At 37.8% G+C, this 23,950-nt stretch overlaps 1 protein-coding gene across 4 annotated transcripts in view; it reads left to right on the top strand.

Annotated features, from left to right (window-relative positions):
- Positions 1-23,950, top strand: part of SLC9A3 (solute carrier family 9 member A3) — a 57,258-nt gene that overhangs the window by 22,618 nt on the left and 10,690 nt on the right. For all 4 annotated transcript variants that reach the window (XM_033078577.1, XM_033078569.1, XM_033078595.1 and 1 more), the window contains exons 2-12: positions 2,029-2,331; positions 7,740-7,900; positions 9,836-9,914; positions 10,703-10,880; positions 11,775-11,995; positions 13,880-14,082; positions 14,864-14,953; positions 16,753-16,823; positions 19,008-19,137; positions 22,846-22,961; positions 23,563-23,692. In XM_033078577.1, the coding sequence (XP_032934468.1) occupies positions 2,029-2,331; positions 7,740-7,900; positions 9,836-9,914; positions 10,703-10,880; positions 11,775-11,995; positions 13,880-14,082; positions 14,864-14,953; positions 16,753-16,823; positions 19,008-19,137; positions 22,846-22,961; positions 23,563-23,692 (1,682 nt within the window). The remainder of the gene's footprint in view (positions 1-2,028; positions 2,332-7,739; positions 7,901-9,835; positions 9,915-10,702; positions 10,881-11,774; positions 11,996-13,879; positions 14,083-14,863; positions 14,954-16,752; positions 16,824-19,007; positions 19,138-22,845; positions 22,962-23,562; positions 23,693-23,950) is intronic.

Raw genomic sequence — 23,950 nt, 5'->3', positions numbered from 1 at the left:
TATTTTTCTTGGTTTAATTTCCTCTCTCTTCTTCTTTTTTCATGCAAGTCCAAGGGATTTTATAACAAAGAGAGGAAACTAACAGAAAAATGAGAGTGTTTGTTTTTGTGAAGCGTTATTCATCTCTTGATTACATGACACGGATGACATAGAAAGCTGGCATGACTTATCTTCATTGAATGCAGTTTGTTTTTGTGTCCGATTGCTTTTGTATTAATCCCACGTTTTAGTTGTGTTCTAATATGTTTCCAAGTCTTGTCTAGAAACACTCAGGAACATCTATATTCATGCTCATTATTGGCATAGGGAGGCTGTGGTCACTTTTCCTTTCATGTTTTCTATTCTGATGAGACCAAGAAGGCTCTATAGCTTAAGGATTCACATTACTGTGGGGCTGCTTTAATGATGGATGGTGCCTCTGTAGATGCGGCCAAGGCAAAAGCCGACAGTTCAGGAGTGGGATCCTTAAAACACTCTAAAAGGTAACTAGTAAATGTTTGACAAGGACAAACATTTGGATGGGGAGAAAAACAATGGTCTTCCAGTAAAGTAACCTGGTCTAAGATCTTTGCATGGTCATAGGAAAGATTCTTCCACTATGGATTAAGAGTCTGGAATTCATAATGATGGGTTCTTGGTCCAAACTAGTTCTGAGCTAAATTGCATTAGCACTGTAACAGCTTCAACGCAGTTGATGTTCAAACCAGGACAAACTTAGTGGCTTGTACTTAAGTTTTCTTCCTGATGTGTATATCAAATTTTCAACACAAAACTATGTAAGTAAAGCCACATTTATTGGGTCAGTTTCACAAAGTACCAGGGTTCAGGCCATCTGGGACACATCATTACTTTAAACAAACTGAAGGACAAGCTTACAGAAATCCCTAGAAAGTCAATTAAATCACCTGTCCTTACTATCAAACACTTCTGCCTCTTCCTCCTATTTTATGTTTCATCTTTCTTTGAAAACTTGACTTCTCTCTGTTCTTATCTCTGTTTTTTTATTTTCTTTTATCTGATACCTAAGAAATGTATTATAAATATATGTTGCCATATGTATTTGCTGTCTTAGTTGTGTTTCTGTCACCTTGAACAGTCTTTTTTCTGTCTGGTGGTGCCATCTCTCCGTCTCTTTAGATTTGCTCATGGCACTCTGTAATTTTCCCTCATTATTTGCTAGTTCAATAGTTTTAAAACACCCTACCATTGCACGTTTTGCTGTGATAGATACCATATACTGCTTGTCTTTATTAACAGATTTTATAGACTATTGTAACATACAAATTTTATGTATGTACCTTATACAAAAGAAAGGAGCCTGTTGCAGAACCATTCCCTACAAATACATATTTGAAGGAACCACTAAGGCCTCCATTCCTTCAGAAAGCCTCTGAATTATGAGAAATCCTTATTAGGGACATCTTAAAGTAAAAGCTCAAAAGGGATGTCCCATGATATAAGCTTCATTCTGTTCCTGCTGCAGGCTACATTATCAGAATATTCTCTATAAATTTAAAAAGAGTTCTCTTGAAACTAGTTCTTCTTTCATCATCCTTATCACATCTTCCAATAAGCCTGCTAATAAACTTGTAATTTTTAAAGACAATCATGAGGAGGCTGGATGTGTAATTTTATTTACAGAAATAAACCATAATGTCATACAGTTCCAGGACTTCCCTTTTGCTTTTTTGCCTTGCATTTACTGCTTTGACAGAACATCATCTTTCCCTAAATAGATCTTGTTAAGAGAAGATAATCCAATGAAGGATATAAATGCCATGGAATACTGGTTTCCTATAAGTTAAAATATGCTGGATAAAATCTGAAGGTCTAAATTTTTATTTATTCATTTATTTATTTTTATTCTATAAGGGTCTGTATCCCAAGCATTCCATGCATGCTTTTGGGTCCAATCACAATTAAAGCAAAAAAGTTTGTGTGGACTCAAAATTGCCAGCTAACAACAGTTGTTGCTCAAATTGTTTGTCCGTTTCATTTCTGACTCACTGTTTTTGTGCTTCCTTGCAGTTTTCCACTTGTCCCACAAAGTCACTCGGGTGGTCCCAGAAAGTGCTCTGCTGATCGTCCTTGGTGTTTTCCTCGGTGGCATTGTATTGGCAGCAGATCACATTGCCTCCTTCTCCTTGACACCAACTGTATTTTTCTTCTACTTGCTGCCCCCCATTGTTTTGGATGCTGGATATTTCATGCCAAATAGATTGTTCTTTGGAAATCTTGGCTCCATCCTTTTGTATGCTGTCATTGGGACAATATGGAATGCTGCCACAACCGGTTTATCCCTCTACGGTGTCTATCTGACAGGAATAATGGGTAAGTTTGATCTGTGAAGGCACAATTATAAATGCCACTGCATATACTGTTAGATGGGTGATAAGTTACAATTTAACAACTCTTTCCAGCAGAAAAATTCAATTTTAATGGGAGAAGTTTGTAATATCTTTGTCAAATTTAAGAATGAAATGAAAAATCTTCCCTAAGGAAAGTATAAAAGCTACATGAATCCATTTCTCGTATATTGTCCTGCTCTAAAAGTGTGTGCACATTCTCAGGATAAAACTCAGGATTCCTTCTGCTAATGGAAATCTGGACAAAATGTACACTAAAGGGTTTGTTTCTTTCTGTAGTGACAGAAACCTTAAAAGTTACTCTGAAATGGAAGTGTCTTCCTGAAGCCAGGTTTAGCATTATGTATTATATTTAGTGTTATTTAATAATAAATTTAATGTTATTAGTGCAACTAAATGTTCTCTATAATAAGTGTTATCCAATATTAAGTGGCTACTGAGTGGGTATATACACATGACCCATCTAGATACCTCTTTTGCATTTTCTGAGTTTGGAAATCGTAACTGAAGAAGTTTTACAGAATGAAGTAGCAGATGTCTTACTACAATAAAAAAAGAAAAAAAAGAAATAAAAGAAGCCGTTTCAATGGGAGCAGACCAAAGGGGCTTGAAAGGATGGCTCATTCACAATTTCCTAGACTGCAAATCTAAAAAGTGAGGGTTTCCTACTGCTTGTTCTCTTCCCAGAGAAGCTGCAGATGCTCCATCTCTGGCAGTGTTCAAGGCCAGGTTGGGTGGGGCTCTGGGCAATCTGGTCTAGCAGAAAGTGCACCAGGCAGTGGAACTGGAGGGTGTAAGAAGTCCCTTCCAGCACAAACCATTTTGTGATTCTAAGACTCGCTTCTGTCTTAATTACACCACGATGTAAGGGCACAGGGGTGCTAGAAGAGGCACAGAACAGCAGTACTTAATCTCTACAGACTTTCATTTAAGATTCATGTCATGTAATTGCAGATGTTTGTAATATAGATATCTATGATAGATACATTTTAGATATTTACCTTATCATAACTCTTATTTTAGAAGGAACAATATTTTCTTAGAGGATACAAAGGTGACATCTCAGATGCAAAAATCTTTGGCTTCCTTAGGAAGATAAGAGGTTTACTGTGTATTAAGCAATATAATTCCATCTGCAATATCACATTTATAGTTAAAATCAGGTTTTCAGAAAGAAAATATATGACAAGGATATTGCTACTGTAAATTGGAAATGGATTTCTTTATTTAAATATCCAAGATGCTTGGAACAATTTAAAAAATATGACCAAACATGTTTTCTTAAAATCCTGTTCTGGGAAATATAATGTATGATAATTACTTTCAAAAATATGTTGCTATAAATCATTAGAGGGAAAGGATTGATTTCCTTAAAATACGTGAAATGGAGAACTTGACTGTTTTTCAAAAAATTTTTATTTTAGGTGAAAAATTCACCTAAACTATTCTTCTCCTCCCAATCTGCAAGCAACTCTTGACTAACTGAGAAGGCTGGATTTGATGGTTACATGTTCTGCTTCATCGGTTTAGTGACAATGTATACTAGAGCTCTGAGCTTACAGCTACACAGGAGAATCAGCTCCTACTACAGGTCACAGCTAAAGTGCTACAAGAGAAACATGGGGATGTTAATAAAGGCGAACAATAAACTGACATGTCTGTCAAAACTTCAGTGTTTAGAAAGAGCATTACTGGTGTACTGTGGGGACCTGTCTTTTCCACAAAGACCTACAAGAGTTCTAATTTCAGCTGTGAAAAAGGCCAGACAAGGCTGTCCCTGATTCAAACTATGTCATTCTCCAGCAAAGCTGACTAGGAGTCTAAAATATCTGCATGACAGAGACTTACTAATCCACTAAATCTATTGTGTTGACCTCCAAGAGGTCAACAAGATCTAACCACCACATTTTGTGAAAAATCTTGCTGTTGTTACTTGCTGAAGATAAGAGAATGCTGAGTTACTCTGTTTCTAGAATAGTTCATAGCACCTTCTGGTTGACGTTCTATGGCTTATATGTATTTATATCCCACTTGTTCTACAATTGAAGTGAATAATGCTAAGAGTAATATAATTAAAATGTAGAAATGCAAATTCACTACAGACTAAGACGAACTAAAACCAAATTACTTCCAGCTTTGCCATTCAATGGGCCTGTAGTACTGTCCACCAATATAGGAGTGCATAATCTAAACTGGATTGCATAGATTTCCTACATAAATAAACATAAAAACATCTCTTTGTTGGCATTCAGAACCCTTGCAGATATTATAATTTGCAGAAGGAAAATGGAGAAGGCGATAATGACAAAATCCTTCTTTAGAATTGAAATAAAAAGATCAGAACATTAACTGTTAACCATCAGTCATATCAGTCTGCTTCCACAGAACAGGAAGAATTGCGTAATATTAAATCCCCCACACATATTGCAGTGAACTGTTCACTGTCCATTGAAGAACTAACACTTGCACCTTTGTGGTTGTGACTAATGCTTAGAACAGTTTTTCCTTACAATCTAGGTCATAGCTGTAACATGCTGAATGTGTCTAAAAGTCTTAAACTGGGCCCAGTGAACTTATCTTGGTCAGGTATCACTGACAAGCTGGAGGAAGCCATGGTCGTGTACCAATTGAAAATAATTGCTGTTATTACTCTAAATGAAAGGCTGATTTAGAAACTCCAGGCCTCTTAACTGTGCTTTGTAGAAATTATAGATGTGTTCTAATCTCCCCATAAATATTTGCTTACTAGCTTTGCAAGTCTTCAAAGAATGTACCAATGATTATAATTGGTAACACATAAAAAAGATAAGCAATCTCAGTGAGCCAATTTATTTTCAAACCTTACGTTCTATTATACCCTATTATCTGATAGTTATTGTCATTGGGCTTGTTCTTTCCTTAGGTCCACCTGAGAAGGACAACATTTGATGGAACCATTGCTTAGATTTAGGTTCAAGGCTGTTCTCAGAATTTTTGGCATAGACTGAAGGTCACTGTCTCCACCCCACTCGCATGCTAAAACTGATAGACTCTGTCCTTGTTCAAAGCCCGATATGTCCAAGTGTGAACTTAGACTATTTACCTTCTTGAAAAAATAAGGTGGTTATACATCTGTGCAAGCTATGAATTTCTGTTTCAGGGCCATATCAAGACCCCTACAAACTGTATGAAAACATTGTAGATATTCTGATAGGCAGATAGCAGCTAAGAGAATATATACAGTAATTTCAGGAATACAAGCCGCACCATTTTGACTAAGATTTTTCTCCCAAACCGGAAATGCGGCTAATACTCAGGAGCGGCTAATATGTGAATAATTTTCTGACATTTACAACCTCAGAAGTGCCAGCCAGAGTGCCGAGCTGAGCAGCTGCAAAGCCAGCATTTTGCGATTGTTACAAATTGTTACTCTGTTGCGCCACGGGTGGAGCCTGGTTCCCTGCAGGCAGCACGGGGCGCGGGGAGAGAGGAGGGAGAGCTTTCTCCTTTCCTCCTCTGCCGCAGCCCGGGGGAGAGATGGGGGGGCCCCGCGCCATCATTGCCGTGGCTCAGGGAACCGGTGGGGTGCTCCGTCCCCGCCATTGCCACGGGAGTGGAGGGGGCTCCGTCCCTGCCTGCCACCATGGGGCAGCGCCGGGCGGTGGTGACCGAGCCCAGTGGCAGCGGTGGCCGGCCCCGAGCGGCCCCGCCGAGCGGCAGCGCCGGCCTGGGCCACCTGGCCCCGTCAGCAGCCCTGAGCGGGCCGAGCCTGCACAGCCCGAGCTGAGCCAGTAAACCCCGCCCTGCCGTGGTTATGTTACTATTTGGCAACTTTGTTGCACGTGGGTCCTCGCTGCGAACCACAGAGCGGCTTATATTCAGGTGCGGCTTATTTATGGACAAAGAACAAAATATTTGCCAACACCCAGAGATGCGGCTTATACTCAGTGCAGCTTGTATTTGTGAAATTACTGTACATCTGCAGGTCCATCAGAGTATTGGGCACTGTCACATGTAACAGGGTGTTGTCTACTCATTTCTCTGACTGCCCATATAAGCATTCTTTTCTTGAGTAAATAAGCCTGTGCCATTTTGTATCAAAAATATTTTGAATCTGATTTCTGTTTCAATTACATACAAGCACAAACAATTTTGAATTTGAAAAGTTTCCTTTTAGAGTGCTTTCTGGAGGGGTGGCCATATTGTTCTGGAAGTACCTTAGAGGCACTACTTGATCCTGTGGCTATGGCTATTGACAGTCATTGTCTGACTCATGCTTCAAAACAATTTAAATGGATGAATTCATTCTTTACCTCTAGAAATGAGCCTGATAATTTTGGGCATGAGCCTCTGCATTGTGTTTCAATAAATTAATTCTCAACCTGTTCCTTTTGTGCTCTTCCTCATATAATTTTTGGCACCATTACTTCTTAATGAACCTTGCTTCCTCCTCCATCTGTTAATGAACACAAAAGGAATTTTACCGCTCAGAAATCTTTTCCCCAGAAAAAATGACTGGGTTACCACTCCTGATTACATGAAGAAGGTAGATTTTTCAAGGTATTTAGGAAGTTGAGCAAAGTGTTTTTTTGTGGCTCTACTTTTTCTGCTACTTATAAAATGACAGCGAATGCTTGCCTGGGTCTGTTTGCATAACTGAACAAAATAACCTTAATAACTAAAAGAAAGTTAAAAAAAATACCAGGTTACACTGTCACCAGAGTTTTGCAGTTTCAAAACTTTTGAAATCATTGCCAAAATTCCTAAGGGCTACAACACAAACATGTTGAGGTACATTTTGGTCCTCCATCTATTTTTATGGTCCACTTGCAGACAATTTAGCAGCCTCATGAATCCTAATTTGGGAACAAGTGGTTTAACCACACCTATCAGTGAGTAAGGGGGCGACAATTGGTCTTCAGCTGTTCTGAGTGCAGTTGAACACAACTGTAGCAGTTTTTACTGACCAAAAGTCAAATTTGACCTATGACATGAAATATTTTGGAACATTTACCTCAGAAGCGCTGGTATGGTCCTCTTAACATCTTGTGAGTTCTCACATATCCTAGGAAAATTTAGTCAAGTTAGACAAACCATGCTACACTCAAATAAAAAGCCAGTTTAGATCTGGAACTATCTTGCTGTAAGAGGAGGCCAGTACTGGTCCTGCTTCCAGAAACAAGTTTGATCCACATGGGCCAATGTTGAATCCAACAAAACTTGTAAGACACAACAACTCAGTGCAGAACTTTTGAAGTAGTCACTGTAATGTGACTGATACCTTGGCATCTCTATTTTCCAATATTTGGCATTATCTGTAACATCTCAGTCTGTCATTATTATTGATAATACAGAGATTATTCTGCTTATAATTTGTTTGCTTTGTTTTTGAAGGTGAACTGCAATCTGGGCTGCTGGATTTCCTACTCTTTGGCAGCTTAATTGCCGCTGTGGATCCTGTAGCTGTTCTGGCAGTGTTTGAAGAAGTCCACGTCAATGAAGTTCTATTCATCATTGTTTTTGGAGAATCACTTCTGAATGATGCTGTAACTGTGGTAAGTAAATTATATATCCCAAAGTCAACCTAACTCAAGGGGATTTTTTCAGAAGTGCATTTTCCCCTTTAAAGAAACGCTGTACTCTTTTTGTGTGTCTACTAATGGGTTATTGTGGTGCAACTCATGGTGTTTTCTGTCTTGCTTAAAAACATTAGATGTTTGAGCATGAAAGTTTTTTGGAGCTGGTAAGTGACATAAAACACACGGTCCTGGGTCGGACACTTCAAATGAAGTTTCAGGGGTGCATGTTTTATTTGCTTTTTCTGCTTAAGTAGGGTTTTCATGACTTAATGAAATTATTTCCAGGGATTTTAAGCTAACTTCCTTTGCTGTTATTTTTTAATGTGCATACATTTTTCTCCATATTTGTCCTATGCCCATAATTTATATGCATACCTCAGCCAGTGAGAGAGACAGAGAGAATACACTTCAAAGTGTTTATGCCCACTCCCTCAGTTTTATTTTGATTAGATATTTGTCAAGTAGACACATAACCAAGAGCCAATTTGGGGAAAAAAATTGTGTGACATTTTAGAAAGTTTCTGTTATTTTTTTTTTAAAACAATTTTTAATTTAGAAAGTCTTTAATAGACTTAAAAGAATCCCAGATTTCTACTGATATTTTTATTTTGATTGAGACACCTTTTCACACATTTTTTTCCCCAGAATAAAATTGTCAATAGTTTTGTAAGGCAGTGCTAGTGGTCAGGGACCAGGAACTCCTAAGGCAGAAAGATGCCATGCAACCATGTTGCTGTGCAGCTCCAGTTCACTTTTGGATATTTTTCTGTTCCTGCCCCTGCCTATCTTCAAGGGAGGATAAGATATATTCATGAGGCTCAGTGACTCAACTTTTTGCAGACAAGGAAGCAAAGCATTCCAAGGTCATTGGCAGCAGCCTAACTGTTCACATGAGTTTAAAAATTATAGTCTGGCTTCCAGAGAAACCTAATTGCCCTTGGATATCTGTATCATTAGTCTTCCTGGGGCATTGCCAGAAACAAATATTAAGATAAAGCTCTGAATTCAAGTATAAACATCAGTGACTTTCAGCAGGAAAGGAGTTCTTGTTACTGTGAAATGAACACAGTCTACAAATAAAAGAAAGTTTGATTGTTCATTGACAAGAAAACAGAAGAGCAAGTATGATCCAGAGCTAGAAAGCACAGCCTGTGAGGAACTTTGAAAGAGTGGAGTTACTACCTTGAAAAGGAAAGACTGGAAGACAGAAGAAAGTGGATGGTATAGCATTCTTTAAACATAAATATGTAAAAGACTACAGTTACAGGAAAAAACATAACCTGTATACCATGACTGGGTGAATATGATAAGAATTTTCAAGTTTAGATACAACAAGAAAAGCTGAGAAAGCCATAGTAAAGTCCTCCTTCTACACTGGAGGAACTAAGTGCGGATTAAATTGGCATGTTTGAAAAATTATGCTCATATAAAGCTCCTCAGGCATAGGTCTGGATAAGGTGAATTCTTTATTTTCAACTCAATCACTGTTATCAATTATTTAAAATGTTTTAGCACAATTATTACAAATTATTACATTCTCTTTGACATTCAACTTATGTATGCTCAACATATTTCAATTCAGTGTCTTATTAGAATCTCACTATTTTCTTATTAAGTATCTTATTTATCTTATACATGTGAGTAAACGAATCTTTCAAATACTTGGATTTTACAGTGAGAAGTGCCTTAGAAAACACGCCTATATGTAATAATGCTTCTTGTACATAGGGGACATATTGAAGTGAGAAATGTAATGTGTATATTGTGTGAAGTTGTTGTTGTTTTTCTGGGTTTTTTTGTTTTGTTTTGTTTTTGTTTTTGTTTTTTAATTTTTGTTTTTTCTTCACCCACTGCATTTCTTTAACAGGCTCAATTCAGGAGCAATTATTAAATTATTACTTTTCTTTCCAGGTGCTGTACAATGTGTTTGACTCTTTCGTTGGAATAGGTGCAGAGAATGTGACAGGGATTGAATGTCTCAAAGGCATAGGTGCGTAGAAGTGAGTTCTGTATCACACAATTGGTATATGTATGCAGTATTTAAAAAAAATATTCTTATTATGCTACTGGCAACTTTCCATTATTACTCATATTTACACACTTGTGACATAAGCAAATGTATTAAGGAAATAAAGAAATAAATAATATTCCTGAATATTTGGGAAACTTAATCAGATCTGTTTTCTTTTGAGGAGACTCAACAGATGTGGAGTTCTTTTGTTGTGACCACCAAATCTGACAGCAATATATCTTTTCTAGCATATCCTTAATTTCAGCCTATACTCTCCCTTTGTTGTAGGAAGGTGGAGATTGCATACAGGCATTGCCACTCCTCATCACTTATCACCATCAAGTAATGTTTGCCAGTAATTATCAAGAAATTTTGTTTGAAAATTTAGTTACTATTTCCCATTCCAAGCATTGCATGAAACACAATTATGTTATGAATAAATGTTTAATAGTGACTTTGTCTTATTCTATGACATGCTTTTGTAAAAACATTTGTTTACAGAAAATGGGAAAAAATAGTACAAAGAAATGTAGTGAGTTTGAATAAAAGTAAGATGGTGAGGCTTAACAGAAGTAGCCTTGTTTTCCTACACAATGCTACACTCATATACCAAGTGCTCACAAGTCTCGATTCTAGGAATGAATTTGACATGTCCTCCAAATTTTTCTGTGATTTACTGGCCATTTGCTGTTCTCTCTCTGGAAGAGAACTAGTCCAAACCATTATATTTCTGTGGTTTAAGCTGTGTTAGGTGTTTTGTTTTTCAGTGTCATTCTTTGTGGTGAGCCTCGGTGGGACATTGGTTGGCATTTTCTTTGCGTTCCTGCTGTCATTGGTCAGTCGTTTCACCAAGCACGTGAGGATCATTGAACCTGGATTTGTGTTTGTCATTTCCTACCTGTCCTACCTCACAGCGGAGATGCTTTCTCTTTCCGCCATCTTAGCGTAAGTCTCTTTTTATTACTGCCTAGGAAGGGGAAGAGAAGGGAATATGTTTTTTAAAAACATTGAAAGGAAAACCTAAATTATATGAGACTATAATATGATATATGGGAGCTATAGAATACAACATTCATGACGTTTATGCTGGATAATACTATATTCACACTAAACTAGATTATAGTTTGCAAATAGTGTCATTCTGCCTTAAAAGGGAATGCAGGTTTTCCAGTATCTGCTAAGCAACATGAGAACTCCTTTGCAAAACACTGACATCACTCCTTCCTCTCTGTTATTAATAATACTTTAAACTTAACAGTTGTCCATTTGTGCTGACATCTTTCCCTATACTTTGAAACTAAAGCAATATTTTTCTAGGGCACTGTCTGAATGTCACTACTCTCTGTTTTCTCTCTCTCAGTCTTGGCTGGCCATTAAGTTTTGCCTAAATGTCGCTTGTTTTGGCTTGAGTACCTCTGTGATCTTTCTTCTCTTAGTCCCCATTGATTCCTGGCATACCTTTCTTAGTTTTGTTTGTCATGTTTGTAGATGATACAATAAGTGTATTCAGGTTCTGAAAATCTTTCTGCAAATAGATAGTTAGTTTAGGATAATGTGTAATGTAAACAAGGTGTAAAAATTTGCATTGAAAGCAGTATGGTAATCTGAAGAGAATTGCAGTGTATTATGTTCTAATGAAATGCTGTCTTCAGGCCTCTTGAGTCACATCAGCATGTATGTTTGAGATATGCTTTTTACCCAGGGTACACTCCACAAGTGCTTGTGAGTGTACCTTTTCTTAGGAATTAATGGCGGGTTTTTATCACTATGTGACAGGCAGATGGAAATAATAATAAATGTTGCAACAGATATTTTCTGAACAATTGCTTCTTTTTCTAGGATAACCTTCTGTGGCATTTGCTGTCAGAAATATGTCAAGGCTAACATATCTGAACAGTCTTCCACAACTGTAAGATATACTATGAAAATGCTAGCCAGTGGAGCAGAAACTATTATCTTCATGTTCCTGGGTATTTCAGCTGTGGATCCAAAGATCTGGAGATGGAATACAGCTTTTATTCTGTTGACTCTGGTCTTCATCTCAGTATACAGAGTTATTGGTAAGTGGGTGACATTCCTGTTCTTGCATTGTATTGCTGATGCAATCACATATTATTTAGCCCTCTCCCCAAAAAGAATTTGGAGTTCTAAGTTTGTTCCATTTAAAACACTCCATTTATTTTAGTTGAATTTATTGTTGAGTTTGGGTTAGAGTAGTGGAGTAAGCTCTACCGTAAGTTCCATCATATGCTAAAAATATAGCAGGATTTAATTTTTGATGTGTGGGCATATGAGTAGCCCAGCAGTTAAGACAAATCATTCTGTGTCTAACCTTTATTGACCCAGCAAATGGAACTGGCAAAATCTCCCAGTAAAATGGACTTTGTTCTTTAACTTGCAGCCTAACAAAAGATGTGACTCTTGTCAGCCATATCTTTCCTTCATCTCTTTCAGTTTGGCACTGAAGAGATTGTCTTAAGCTAATGTTATGGTTGACTTCAGGTTTTAGGCACACAGTGATATCAGACCATACGTAATTACACTGCAGGTTCTCTGGCTTAAGAAATAATTCTCAGGGACTGATGAAAAACTGAGTAAATAAGGCTGTGGCAGGTAGGGCTTACCTACTGTCAATTTACTGGGTTCATATAAGTTTGCAAACATTTCAAAATACCAATGATGATTTGCCCAGCTATGTAGTTCTGCTGCAGTTTTGCTAAAACAGCAAAAAGGGTGTAGAATGAAGTACTTGTAGAGAGCAACACACACAGCAATTTGGTGTATGCACTTACACCTGGGAATAAGTTAAACTAGCTTATTTTCCCATTTGTCTTGACTGAAATTCAAATGACAGGTCACACATCTATCTAGCTGGCAATTTTCCTAGATTCTGTGTTCTTATTCTGTCTAGAAGCTCCTGATCTGAATGAAGTGCCTAGCTGCTAGTCCTCCTTTTCTAAATAGTCTGCAAGCATTGTTCATTTAGCTGCCTCTCTAACTGCTAATGTGCCTGAGGTATTTAAAAAAGTTTTCCATGTCTTGTCTTTGTCACTTTTTGTATTCCTCGAATGAGTGGTTAACAATCCCATAATAGATATGATGATAAAAAGTAAATATTCAGCAATAACAACAAGCACCCACCCAAAGTACTTGATCTTAGACATTGACAAATTACTAAATACCTGATGATATTGGGCCTTGCAGTTCTCATTCCCTGGAGGAGTGAGATTGGTACCATTTCCAAATTCCCCTCCTCCAGAGGCCCTCCTTACAGTGACAAGACATTTCTCTTGGCACAAGTTCAAAGTTCTTTAAAAAGAGAAGAATCTGTTTTGCACCGTTAACAGCCCTGGCCTGCTGTAGTGGGACGCACCTGCTGTGCCAGTCACAGGAGTGGTGAAGCTGCTTTCCCTCTGTATGGTGGAAGTCCTGGGACACACTGAGACAGCTACAGCCTTAAGTCTCCTGGAGCAGCGAGCATCTCACCTGTAGGTCTGAAGACAGTGTTAGCATAACTAAACAACCCTTCAGAAGACAATGACTTAAATGTCATTTTCAGTGACACACACTTGCTCCCTAAATCAGTGCTGTTTTAACCCATTTCTGTTAACTGACCCTTTGCATATAACCTGTTATGGTGCTAGAAAATCTATTATTCCTTAACAAATTTCCAAGGTCAGCACATGGCAGAACTTTCCCTGGAGTGCCTGTCCCAGAGGGCAGCACTGTCAGAAGAGCTGCTGGCTCACAGAAGCAGATTCACCTAATTCCTTTGGCTCAATGTAAAGAGAAGGTACCAAGATGGTAACACAGCGATAAGAGGCAGAAGTAGATGGTGTAGATTGTTGTAAAGGCAGTCTGGTGGCACCATTTCTGTTACACACAGCTGGGATATTAATGTCCATAAGGGTATTTCTAGACATGCTGATATTTGTTTGTTACAGGTGTCATTATACAGACATGGATTCTTAACCGCTACAGAACTGTCCAGCTGGAGATAATAGACCAGGTGGTGATGTCCTATGGTGGACTACGAGGAGCAGTTGCTTTTGCTCTTGTTGCACTTCTGGATAAGGATAAAGTGAAAGACAGAGACCTGTTCGTCAGCACAACTATCATTGTTGTGTTTTTTACTGTTATATTCCAGGTAATTTAACTTCTTAAACATGCTTCCTGCAAGGAGAAGGAGTCCCACAAAAGTACTGAAGGTTGCATATTGTCTCACTGAACTGAAAGCATAATTGAATTTGTAATTTTAGTAACAAAGATCCTATTTTATGTTTTCATTTGGGACCACACGGGACAAAACACAATTTCCTCTGTGCTAAAAATTGTTCAGTCTTAGCTGCTTGGTATTAATAGTGCCAAGTTAATATCTGATTAAACATCCTTCACCTCATGTGAATAACTACAGGGAACAGTGCTTTTAATGGGCAGATACAGTCATTAAGCTGATGCCTGACCTCACCTGAGCCTCAGCCCTTGTTTTAAAATACAGCAGCAAGCAATGGGACAAGAAAGTATCTAACATACAAACAAAATAGCACTCTCTGGATGAAAAAACCAGTAACTAAATGAAAATTTGTCAGTAGATAGCAGCTTGCACTATTTTCTGAAGTGTATTACAAAAGTTTAGTTGTGTTCACAAATTCCTGATTTGTGAAGAAAATACCACATTCAGTGGCATAGGAAACACTTCTATTTATCTCCTACCATATTTTTCCTATAGATTGTATATTTTTTCATTGGTGTTTTTTCAAAGCATTGTAATAGGAGCTGAGGATACTGCATTATTTTATCTTCTAGAAGGAATAAAAATCAACTTAGAAAGTATGAGAACCATCAAAAAACACACAAATGTGCTTTATTTCTGTTTAACCAGCTGGAGGAAAGTCTGAAAGTATTTATTGTCATGTTTCTATCCTTAGGGACTGACTATCAAACCTTTGGTACAGTGGCTGAAAGTAAAGAAAACTGAACACAGAGAGCCAAAACTGAATGAGAAACTCCACGGCAGAGTAAGATATTTTTAAAATATCTTTAAAGTATCTTTTGGATTTTTAAAGATCACCTTAAGAGAAAAAAATTGTTAGTGAAAATGTCTTTTTTTTTGTAAGGGAGTGGGCTATCACATTTAAAGAGTAAAATCGTTCAGACATTTCAAAAATTATTTCTAAGTAGGTGTTTCTCTTTCGTTTGAGTCCTGTAACAGGATATTCATATGAAAGTTCTGGTCTTTCACTTGAGAATTCAATGTGGCTGAGAGTACTGGGGAAACAGCACAGATGGAATATGCTTCCTTCTCTTCATCTAAAAGAGGAGAATGATTGATGGTTGCTAGGGCAAAGCATGTAAATAAATAAATAATTTTCTCAAAAACTGTTAATTTTTGGAAAAGGTATGAAAGCAGGCTTTGTAGCTTGCATATTACACAGAAAGATAGTATGCTGCCCAGAACAGAATAATTATATACTGAAATTCCAGATTAATGACAATAGTTTTAATTCAGTGTGAATATTGTGTATCCCTGGATTTCTTTACCCTTTTAGCATATTTTGAAAATTCACTTTCACAACACTCTATAAAGTTTTCATTTGGTAAAAGAAAACATAACTGTTCAATATAAATATAGGTTAAAGGATGAAAGACTATAAGACATCACAGAATCATAAAGGTTGGAAGAGATCTTCAAGATCATCAACACCACCATAATCACCCCTAAATCATATCCCCAGGTGCCACAACCAGATAGCTCTTGAACACTTCCAGAAAGTGATTCTACCACCTTCCTGGGCAAATTATTCCAGAGCCTAATCACATTTTCAGTTAAAACTTCTTTTCTGATATCTAATCTGAGCCTCTATTGGCACAACTGAGGGCCATTTCCTCTTGTCCTTTCACTTGAGACATGGCAGAAGAAGGTGACCTCCACTTCACTGCACCCTCCTTCCAGGCACTTACAGAGAGCAATAAGGTCCCCCCTAAGCCTCCTTTTCTCCAGGTTAAACATCCCCAGCTCCTCCCTCAACCACTCCTCACAGGTTTTGTGTTCCAGACACTCCCCCAGCTCTGTTTCCCTTCTCTGGACATGCTCCAGTTCCTCAATGTCCTTTCTGAAGTGAGGGGCCCAGAATAGGACACAGGACTAGAGATACAGCCTCACCAGTGCCAAATGTCAGCTGTACTGTTCCAAACCTAACTCCTGTATATTCTGCAGTAATCATTCCAATGTTCAGAGTGAAATGTTAATAACCATACACAGAAAAAGGCCAAATTGTACCTGCAGTTGCTTTGGTTTGAATCAAGAATTATAAGCCTCCAAATTTCTATCAACCATGTAATACACTCAGTTTGAAATTTTGCCCTAGATGTTAAAAACCAATGGTGCCTACTTCTACTCTGAGGGGCGTACGAACTCCTGAAACATCTAAAAAGAATCACTGGGGAAACTATTCAACTGAAATAATCACCTACACTAATAGTGGCAGATGTACTTCATAGGGCAGAAATGGAAATAATAAAATGAGGCCACAAACGTTTTAAAATTGAATGGTAGAATGGGGGTTTCAGTACATTCTCATTGAGACCCTTGTAATTTAAGAATACTTCGTGAATTTATAAAGAATGGGTTAAAAAGTTCAGGAGCTTTGCAGAAAAGCTTTTAGTAGTTAGAACTTCTGTAAATTGGAAAAAAAAAATTAACATCCATAAAATTATTCTGCATAGTTACCTGGTCTAACTTGAAATAGATTGAGCTACTTTCTAACGATGCTTTTTTATTTCTATAAAGATATTAATTCCACTCTCACTTTCCTAGGCCTTTGATCACATTCTTTCTGCTATAGAAGACATTTCTGGACAAATAGGGCATCATTATCTGAGAGACAAGTAAGTAATAATAAACAATTTAGAATCTTGAAACACGGCTAAGAAATATTAACCGTACATCATGACTTTTTAAGTCTGTGAGCTTAAGCAAGCAAGGATGCTAAATAGTTAAACAGGTTACATACTGAAAATACTGGGAATATAGCAAATGCCAAAACAGTGTATTTTTGTCCCCTTAAAAACAGAATCTTTCCCTTCTCTTCCACAGTTCAAATTATGCCTTTGCAGGTGCCTCAGTGCACATACAAGGCTTGTTCTCTCAAGATTAGAGAACTGACTATTTGCAGAAGTCTTCACATAGAATGTTAATGTTGGTTTTTCTTTCATACTACATTTCATGAACACCACTCATGTGGAGGCATTAAAAACCCTCAGCTACAACTATGCTAACTGTTGATCCTATCCCTACAAGGATGTGCTCAACACCTCTGAAAGTTATGGCAGAGGGTGCTCTGAAATTGCTCTGACAGTTTCAGCTTGTTAGTCTGAAACCAATAATGAACCATCCCCTCTATTTATAGTTGATTCATCTTGAGAGATGCAGAATTACTCAGCTGAAAGACACATCATTTCCTTCAAAGTACATGTGCAGTGTTACCCTTGGGATGGACACATTTCCATACCTAGATGAATAAATGTGGAAGAAAGGACATTAAATCTGGACATCCTTAAAAGTGTTATTTCAAGTTAGGTCATTCTCTCCATGGAGTCAGGTCATTTCACAGGCGCAAACAGTCACAGTTTTGTCCTGCTGACCTCTTGCTGACTCAACATGCCAATTCCAATCCAAAAGCCATGTGGCTGTGTTAGCTTTCTGCAGAGCACACCCCTAATGCTTTCTGAGAAGCTGAGTCTGTTAGCTTAGGTTTAGCATTATCATGTAAAACAATAAAATTCCTAGGCTGAAGCTAGCTTGTATTGGAACTCAAGCAGAATTGTTCACCTGCATCCAGTTATAGAGACGATCTCCTTCCTTTCCTTTTCCTCTTCATTCATTTATGCAGTGAAGAATTTTCCTGAGGCACTCCAGACAGAATATCTTTCTTTTGGTTTAAGTTTATAGTTCATCTTTTGGGAATAAATTCCAGTAGGCTTTATATAATATAGGCAAATACATCTCCGATTTGGATGTATTGCCACTAAGATGGAGCTGTATTTTTGAAATGGCAAATTAGCATGGGACTTCTTGCATGTCAGAAAGTAATCCTCTTGAGTAAGAGCAGAAGGAATAGCTTAATGTAGATTCGTGGTTGAGTGTGTGGTTTGATAACTAATGTATTTTGAATGAGACCATCTTAAATCTGCCTTTTGGATTCTATGTACATGAAAGTGCTGCTTCCATAAAGAAATGGCAACCCCTAGCATTTTCACTGATGGGTTCAGGTGTGGCAGCCTGAATTAGAGCCTGCTAGTCAGATGTTCTGGCCAGAGAAGAGGAATAGTTATCAATTATGTGAATAATATTCAACACAAAAAGGTTCAAGGAATCTGAATCAAAAGCTGTAAACTCAAAATAGCCATTAGGCGAGATGTATAGAGTCATTCTGAGCAATAGTCTCCAAAGATGCCTCATGCTCTTCAGATTAAGTGTTGAGGAAATTAGAAGAAAGTACAACAGCCTTTTATCTTTTGGACTCTAAACATGACAGATATGTTACTATCAGACAATCTTGGAAGTGTAAATAATTTAAAATATACATGACCACTATCCCCAGAGCAGAGTATGTTGGTGGCATGAATAAGGCCCTGGTAGAGCTTCTGGAAGGGCACTGTTATTCTTAACTGATTTTCTGATCTGGCTGTCCTACAATACACCTGGGGAAAAGCAGATTACTTTCCCAACAAGGGAAGAAAATTAAACAATCAAAAATGGAAAAATAAGGTAGCATGATCTCCCAAAGTATAAAATGTGTTACTGACTCTGAAATGGGGCACTGTAATCATAGCACTCTTGTAGCAGTGTTGGGTGAGTGAACTGATTAAATGCTTTGTGACAGCTGCATAAGTCTGTAGCAGGCTTTTCCTTGACTTTCTTTACATGTTAATTGAAAAGCTTCAAGACACAAATCCCTCACATTCCACTCTTCACCGTTTTTTGACAAAAAATACCATTTATGCTAAATTGAAAATGCTTTGAAACTAAAAATGCTTGTTGCCATTAACACAGTTTGTTTAAATTATCAGGTGGACCAATTTTGATAGGAAATTCCTCAGAAAATTACTGATGAGAAAGTCTGCTCAAAAATCAAGAGACCAAATCCTTAATGTTTTCCATGAGCTCAACCTGAAGGATGCAATTAGCTATGTGGCTGAGGTACTTATGAACATTTGTTGACATATTATAGCATCATTTGGAATTAGATTTTTAAAAATTTATACTATAACCTAAAGTTGATATATTGCAGGAGATGCCTAAAGGAAAACTATTTCTATGTTAGCTCTGCTTTTTGCTTTTTTTCTCTCCTTTTATTTTTTAAATTTTAATTTTATTTAAATTATGTGTTTTGAGTGTTGGTATTGCTGGTTTGAGAAGCTGTAGCTCTCAATATTGTGCTCAATCGCCAAATACTAGTATATTGTACTTACTTCAGTGTACATTTCTTTGGCATTTAACTGAATGTCTTTGTTTCTATATTCATTACATGAAAAAAATACTGTAATTCTGGAGGGGTATTGTCTTTCTAAATGTGTTAACAGGGTCTGGCTTCCACAGGATAGTGGTTCTATGTGATGACAAATCTGAAAATCCGATTTGAAGAAGCTCACTTTCAAATGATGTGCATATAATCTGCTAATCTCAATCTGTCAGATTACTGTAACGTGCACCAAAAAAAAAGGGTAACTTTAATTCAGTGAAATCATAACCCTCACTATTCAATAATTAGAGTTAAATATACTACAAGTATAAATTGCAATCAAAGAATTGTGAAGGTAGGGAAATTTAAGACTTGCAACAGGAGATTTAAAGAAAGTTTCTGACCTTCTACAGGAGTACTGCAGCAGTGTTACCTGACTTTGTAAGAATTCCTAATTTTCCTCAGTATGAAACTACAAACAGCCACGAATGCACAGTATCTGTACAGTGTAGTTTTAAATGGAATATTTTTAAAAGTGGTCTATAAAATCATAATCTATCCATACTCATAATCTCCAATTGAATTTGGTGATATATCAGCTACTACTACTGTTAAGCTCTTTTTTTTGGTTTTTTTTTTTTGAAAATGAGGTACAGCCAGGCTGTCTTCTTCCATTGAAACATATAATTTTGGAGAGACTGAATGCAGAAAACAAGATGAAATTCAGAAATTTTGTTAGTATGGGAAATGGAGAATAGTTCACACGACAAGCAAATTCTTCCTTTTGAGATTTTGTAAATTATCCATTTGCTTTTTAGACCATCTGAGCTCAAGAACTAATTTTCTTTATTGAGACACTTTCTGGGTCACACCTCAGAGGAAGAAAGTTGGATAATGACTTTGAGATTGGTGACCATGAAACTCATGTTCAGATTAATTCCTGAGTCTGTTCAGTAGATTCATTACAGTGTTTCTTCACTTTAACAGATGCAAAGGGTTTTGTAGACCATTCACACATGCAGATTTAGGACCAGAATTTTTACCCAATAATGTCTTTTGATCCCATACACTAAAGACAGATTACTAAAAGTTAGATTAATATTTTTTAGGAGACAAAACACAAGGGAATTGCTTTTTGCAACCTTCGTCCAAATGCTATTTGTGTATATTGTTTCTTGCAGACAAGTTCTATTGGGCAAACATCTACTGATCTGGTAATAATAGAAAAAGAAATAGAAAGTTCTACAAGTTCTACAGAAGTTTTGCAACACATTTTCTTCCAGCAGAAATTAATCATGAGTTGTGAACCCTAAAGTCATTTTGTCTTTCTCACTTTAATCATACACGGCTTTAACAACTTTTTCTTTACTTTTCAAATATATCTTTGAACAAAATATCTATGAATTACAAGCTGACATTGAAATTGAAGCCATTTCTTACAGGACAAGTAAAGACCTGCCTCCCCCAGCTACTCTCTTCTTACTTGCAAGAAATGGAGGAGTTTAAAAATTTAAAAATTATTTTATATGTTTTTCTTTGTTCAACTCTGCTGCTATGCTACATCAATATAATAAATAAGAGTTGAGAGAGTTCAGTCTCAATCTAAGTAAATTCCTTATAGTTGAGAGGAGAACCTAAGCCAAGAAAAATGAAAATAATCCAGAGCAACTGAAGGGAAGTGACTTAAAATACTCATGGTTCATAACATATTCTAAGATTCTTTCATTGATGTTAGTGTCTGATGTATATACAGACTATTAAACTTGATTTGAAAAGAAAGTCAGATTAGCTTAAGAAAATGGATGGGATGATGTTCTCCCAGAATGCAATCTTATTAATCTCAAGATTTCTGCGTGCAGAGGCCAGAGTATATTTCTTCATGCCATTGGTAACCCACATACTGTGATACATATTTGGGCTACCACAGCAAAAAAACCATTACAGTAATTTCACGATTACAAGCTGCACTGACTTATTAGCCGCAACTCCAGATGTCAGCAACATTTTGTTCTTTGTCCATAAATTAGCCACACCTGATTATAAGCCGCTCTGTCATTCGCAGCGAGGACCCGCGTGCAACAAAGTTGCCAAATAGTAACAGAATTGCGGGATGGCAGGGTTTACTGGCTCAGCTAAGGCTGTGCAGGCTCGGCCCGCTCGGGGCTGCTGACGGGGCCAGGTGGCCCAGCCCGGCAGGGCCACTCGGGGCCGGCCATCACTGCCGGGCTCACTCACCCCGGCCCAGCACTGCCCCGCGGTGGGAGGCGGCAACGAAGCCTGCCCGCTCCTGCAGCGGCAGGCAGGGGAGGGAGCCTCTGCCTCCCCCCCTAGCCACGGGGATGGCAGCACGGAGACCCCTCTCTCTCCTCCGGGCTGCGCTGCCTGAAGGAGGGAACCCCTGCCTCCCTCCTCTCCCGCACTGCCGGCACGGAGCCCGCCTGCACCTGCCGTGCAACAGAGTAAGCAGTTTGTAACAATCGCATAATGCCGGGTTTTACTGACAGGTGCTTGGCTCGGCACCTCAGCCGCACTTCTGGGTTTGGAAATTTCAGTGTAAGCCGCATTTCTGGGGTGGGAGCAAAATTTTAGTCTAAATGGTGCGGCTTAAAATCATAAAATTACTGTATTTGTTTTGCTACATAAATATGAAAATGTAAAGGGAATACAATGCAGTTAAAGTGGGAGAAATGCAGATAAAATCTCTGTTCTGCAAAGGAGATGATTTTTCATGATTCTTACTGTTTAAAATCTAGGGACCTGCTATGTGATTTCTCTCTGCTGTGATACACAACTGTAGATGGTTTCAGCCAGTGTAACCACAATGTCACTCAACAGATACCTTTTGGCTAAGCAAGAGATTACTTAAGGTGTAGGGGAAAGTATGAACATGTAAAACTGAGCTTTTCCAGCACTTCATTTCTGTGACACTAGTTTTAAAACTGGAAAAAAATCTCATCTCTTCAATACCTCATCTTGTCATGCCATAAACTAATAGTCTTGTAGATTTCTATCACCATTTAATATTTGCTGCTTCCAGTCTGGTAGAGAAGAGAAAACTTAGTATTGAGTCTTTGAACATGCTACTGATAGTGTGGTGGTGTGTTGATACATGAACATCTGTGTGTATATTCCTATGCTCTTGGCTGGCAACATTGTGCAAAGTAAAACTGAATCTATTGAAGCACAGGAAATCATTCACCTCTTCAAAATCAATTTCTGAGAGTGGAATACAATTTCTCATTGCTTTGTTTGTCAGAATAGTGTCACTCAACGTAAATAAACCATAAAACCAAAAAATGTTTTTTATTTGTTATGTAGATACAACTCCTCCCATGCTTCTTATGCCATTTGCATAAATAGAGTCTCACAAATTATCTGTGTTCTGATGCACATATTGTCCTAGGTTTTTTACAGCTGTAATATGTCTTGTTTCTTTCCATGACCAGGGAGAACGTAGAGGTTCGCTGGCATTTATACGTTCTCCAAGTACAGACAACATGGTAAATGTGGATTTCAGCGCTCCACTCCCAAGCACTATGGAAAGCTCCGTCTCTTATTTATTGTAAGTAATATGGACTGACTGGGTGGTATATGAGAGGAAATTGAAACACTGCTAAAAAAATTGAAAAATGCAAATTACAGGGACTTCAGTCACTACTTTTTTGAACTTTAATTAATGTTTTCTCCCACAGAAAATGGGTATATATGGATTTATAATGTTGTATTTTACACACAGGTTTTTCAGTAAAGGCTGATAAGATGAAGCAGACATTCACAATAGAGTTATTTCATTTGCCTTTGGTTCACCAACTGCTATATACAGGGCTAGCTCTTATTTCTGTGTTGGCTCCAGAAAAAGTAAGGAGAGAGGCAAGGAAAAAAAAATGCCACTTCCTAAATTTTTTGATGAATCTGTCACTGAACAGACCATGTGTCATGTCAACTGTGAAATTAATTAATGCTACATCCCCCTGAAAGACATAAAACAATGATCTTTTCACACTTCCCGTTAGGCATTTACTCACCCATTGTCATTTAGCCAGTTCTTACTCTTCCTTTTTTTAAATTTAAACTTCATCTTGTTTTTCTTATTTTCATTTCTCATCTTCCTGCTTTTTCTTCCTCTTCAGCAATCACTGATTTTAAAAACTGTTTTTCTTCAGGAGAGAAAAAACTGGACCAGTTTGCCTTGACATGCAAGCTTTAGAGCAGAGGAGGAAAAGTATCCGGGATACAGAAGATAGCCTCGCTCATCACACCCTACAACAATACCTGTATAAACCCAGGCAAGAGGTGAGAGCAAGAGGCTAGAATTGGACTGTTTTCCAATCTAAAACTATGAGGAAATAGGAACCAAAACTTGAGAGTGAAACCCAAAAGGAGAGAACCCACTGCAAAATCTGTACCCTTGAGGAAGACTGGCTCTTTGTGTGATTTCTCATTTAAAAACATAAATTTTTTAAAGAACCAGTGCCTTTGAAATCACTAGGGCCAGTGGAATACAGAACTGTGTCCAGCAAAGGTTCTGATGATGACTAACTGAAGTGTATC

This window comes from Catharus ustulatus, chromosome 1, assembly GCF_009819885.2.
Source record: "Catharus ustulatus isolate bCatUst1 chromosome 1, bCatUst1.pri.v2, whole genome shotgun sequence".
Lineage (NCBI taxonomy): Eukaryota > Metazoa > Chordata > Aves > Passeriformes > Turdidae > Catharus > Catharus ustulatus.
Note: the sequence above shows the minus strand (reverse complement) of the source record. Positions and strands in the feature narration are given on the sequence as shown.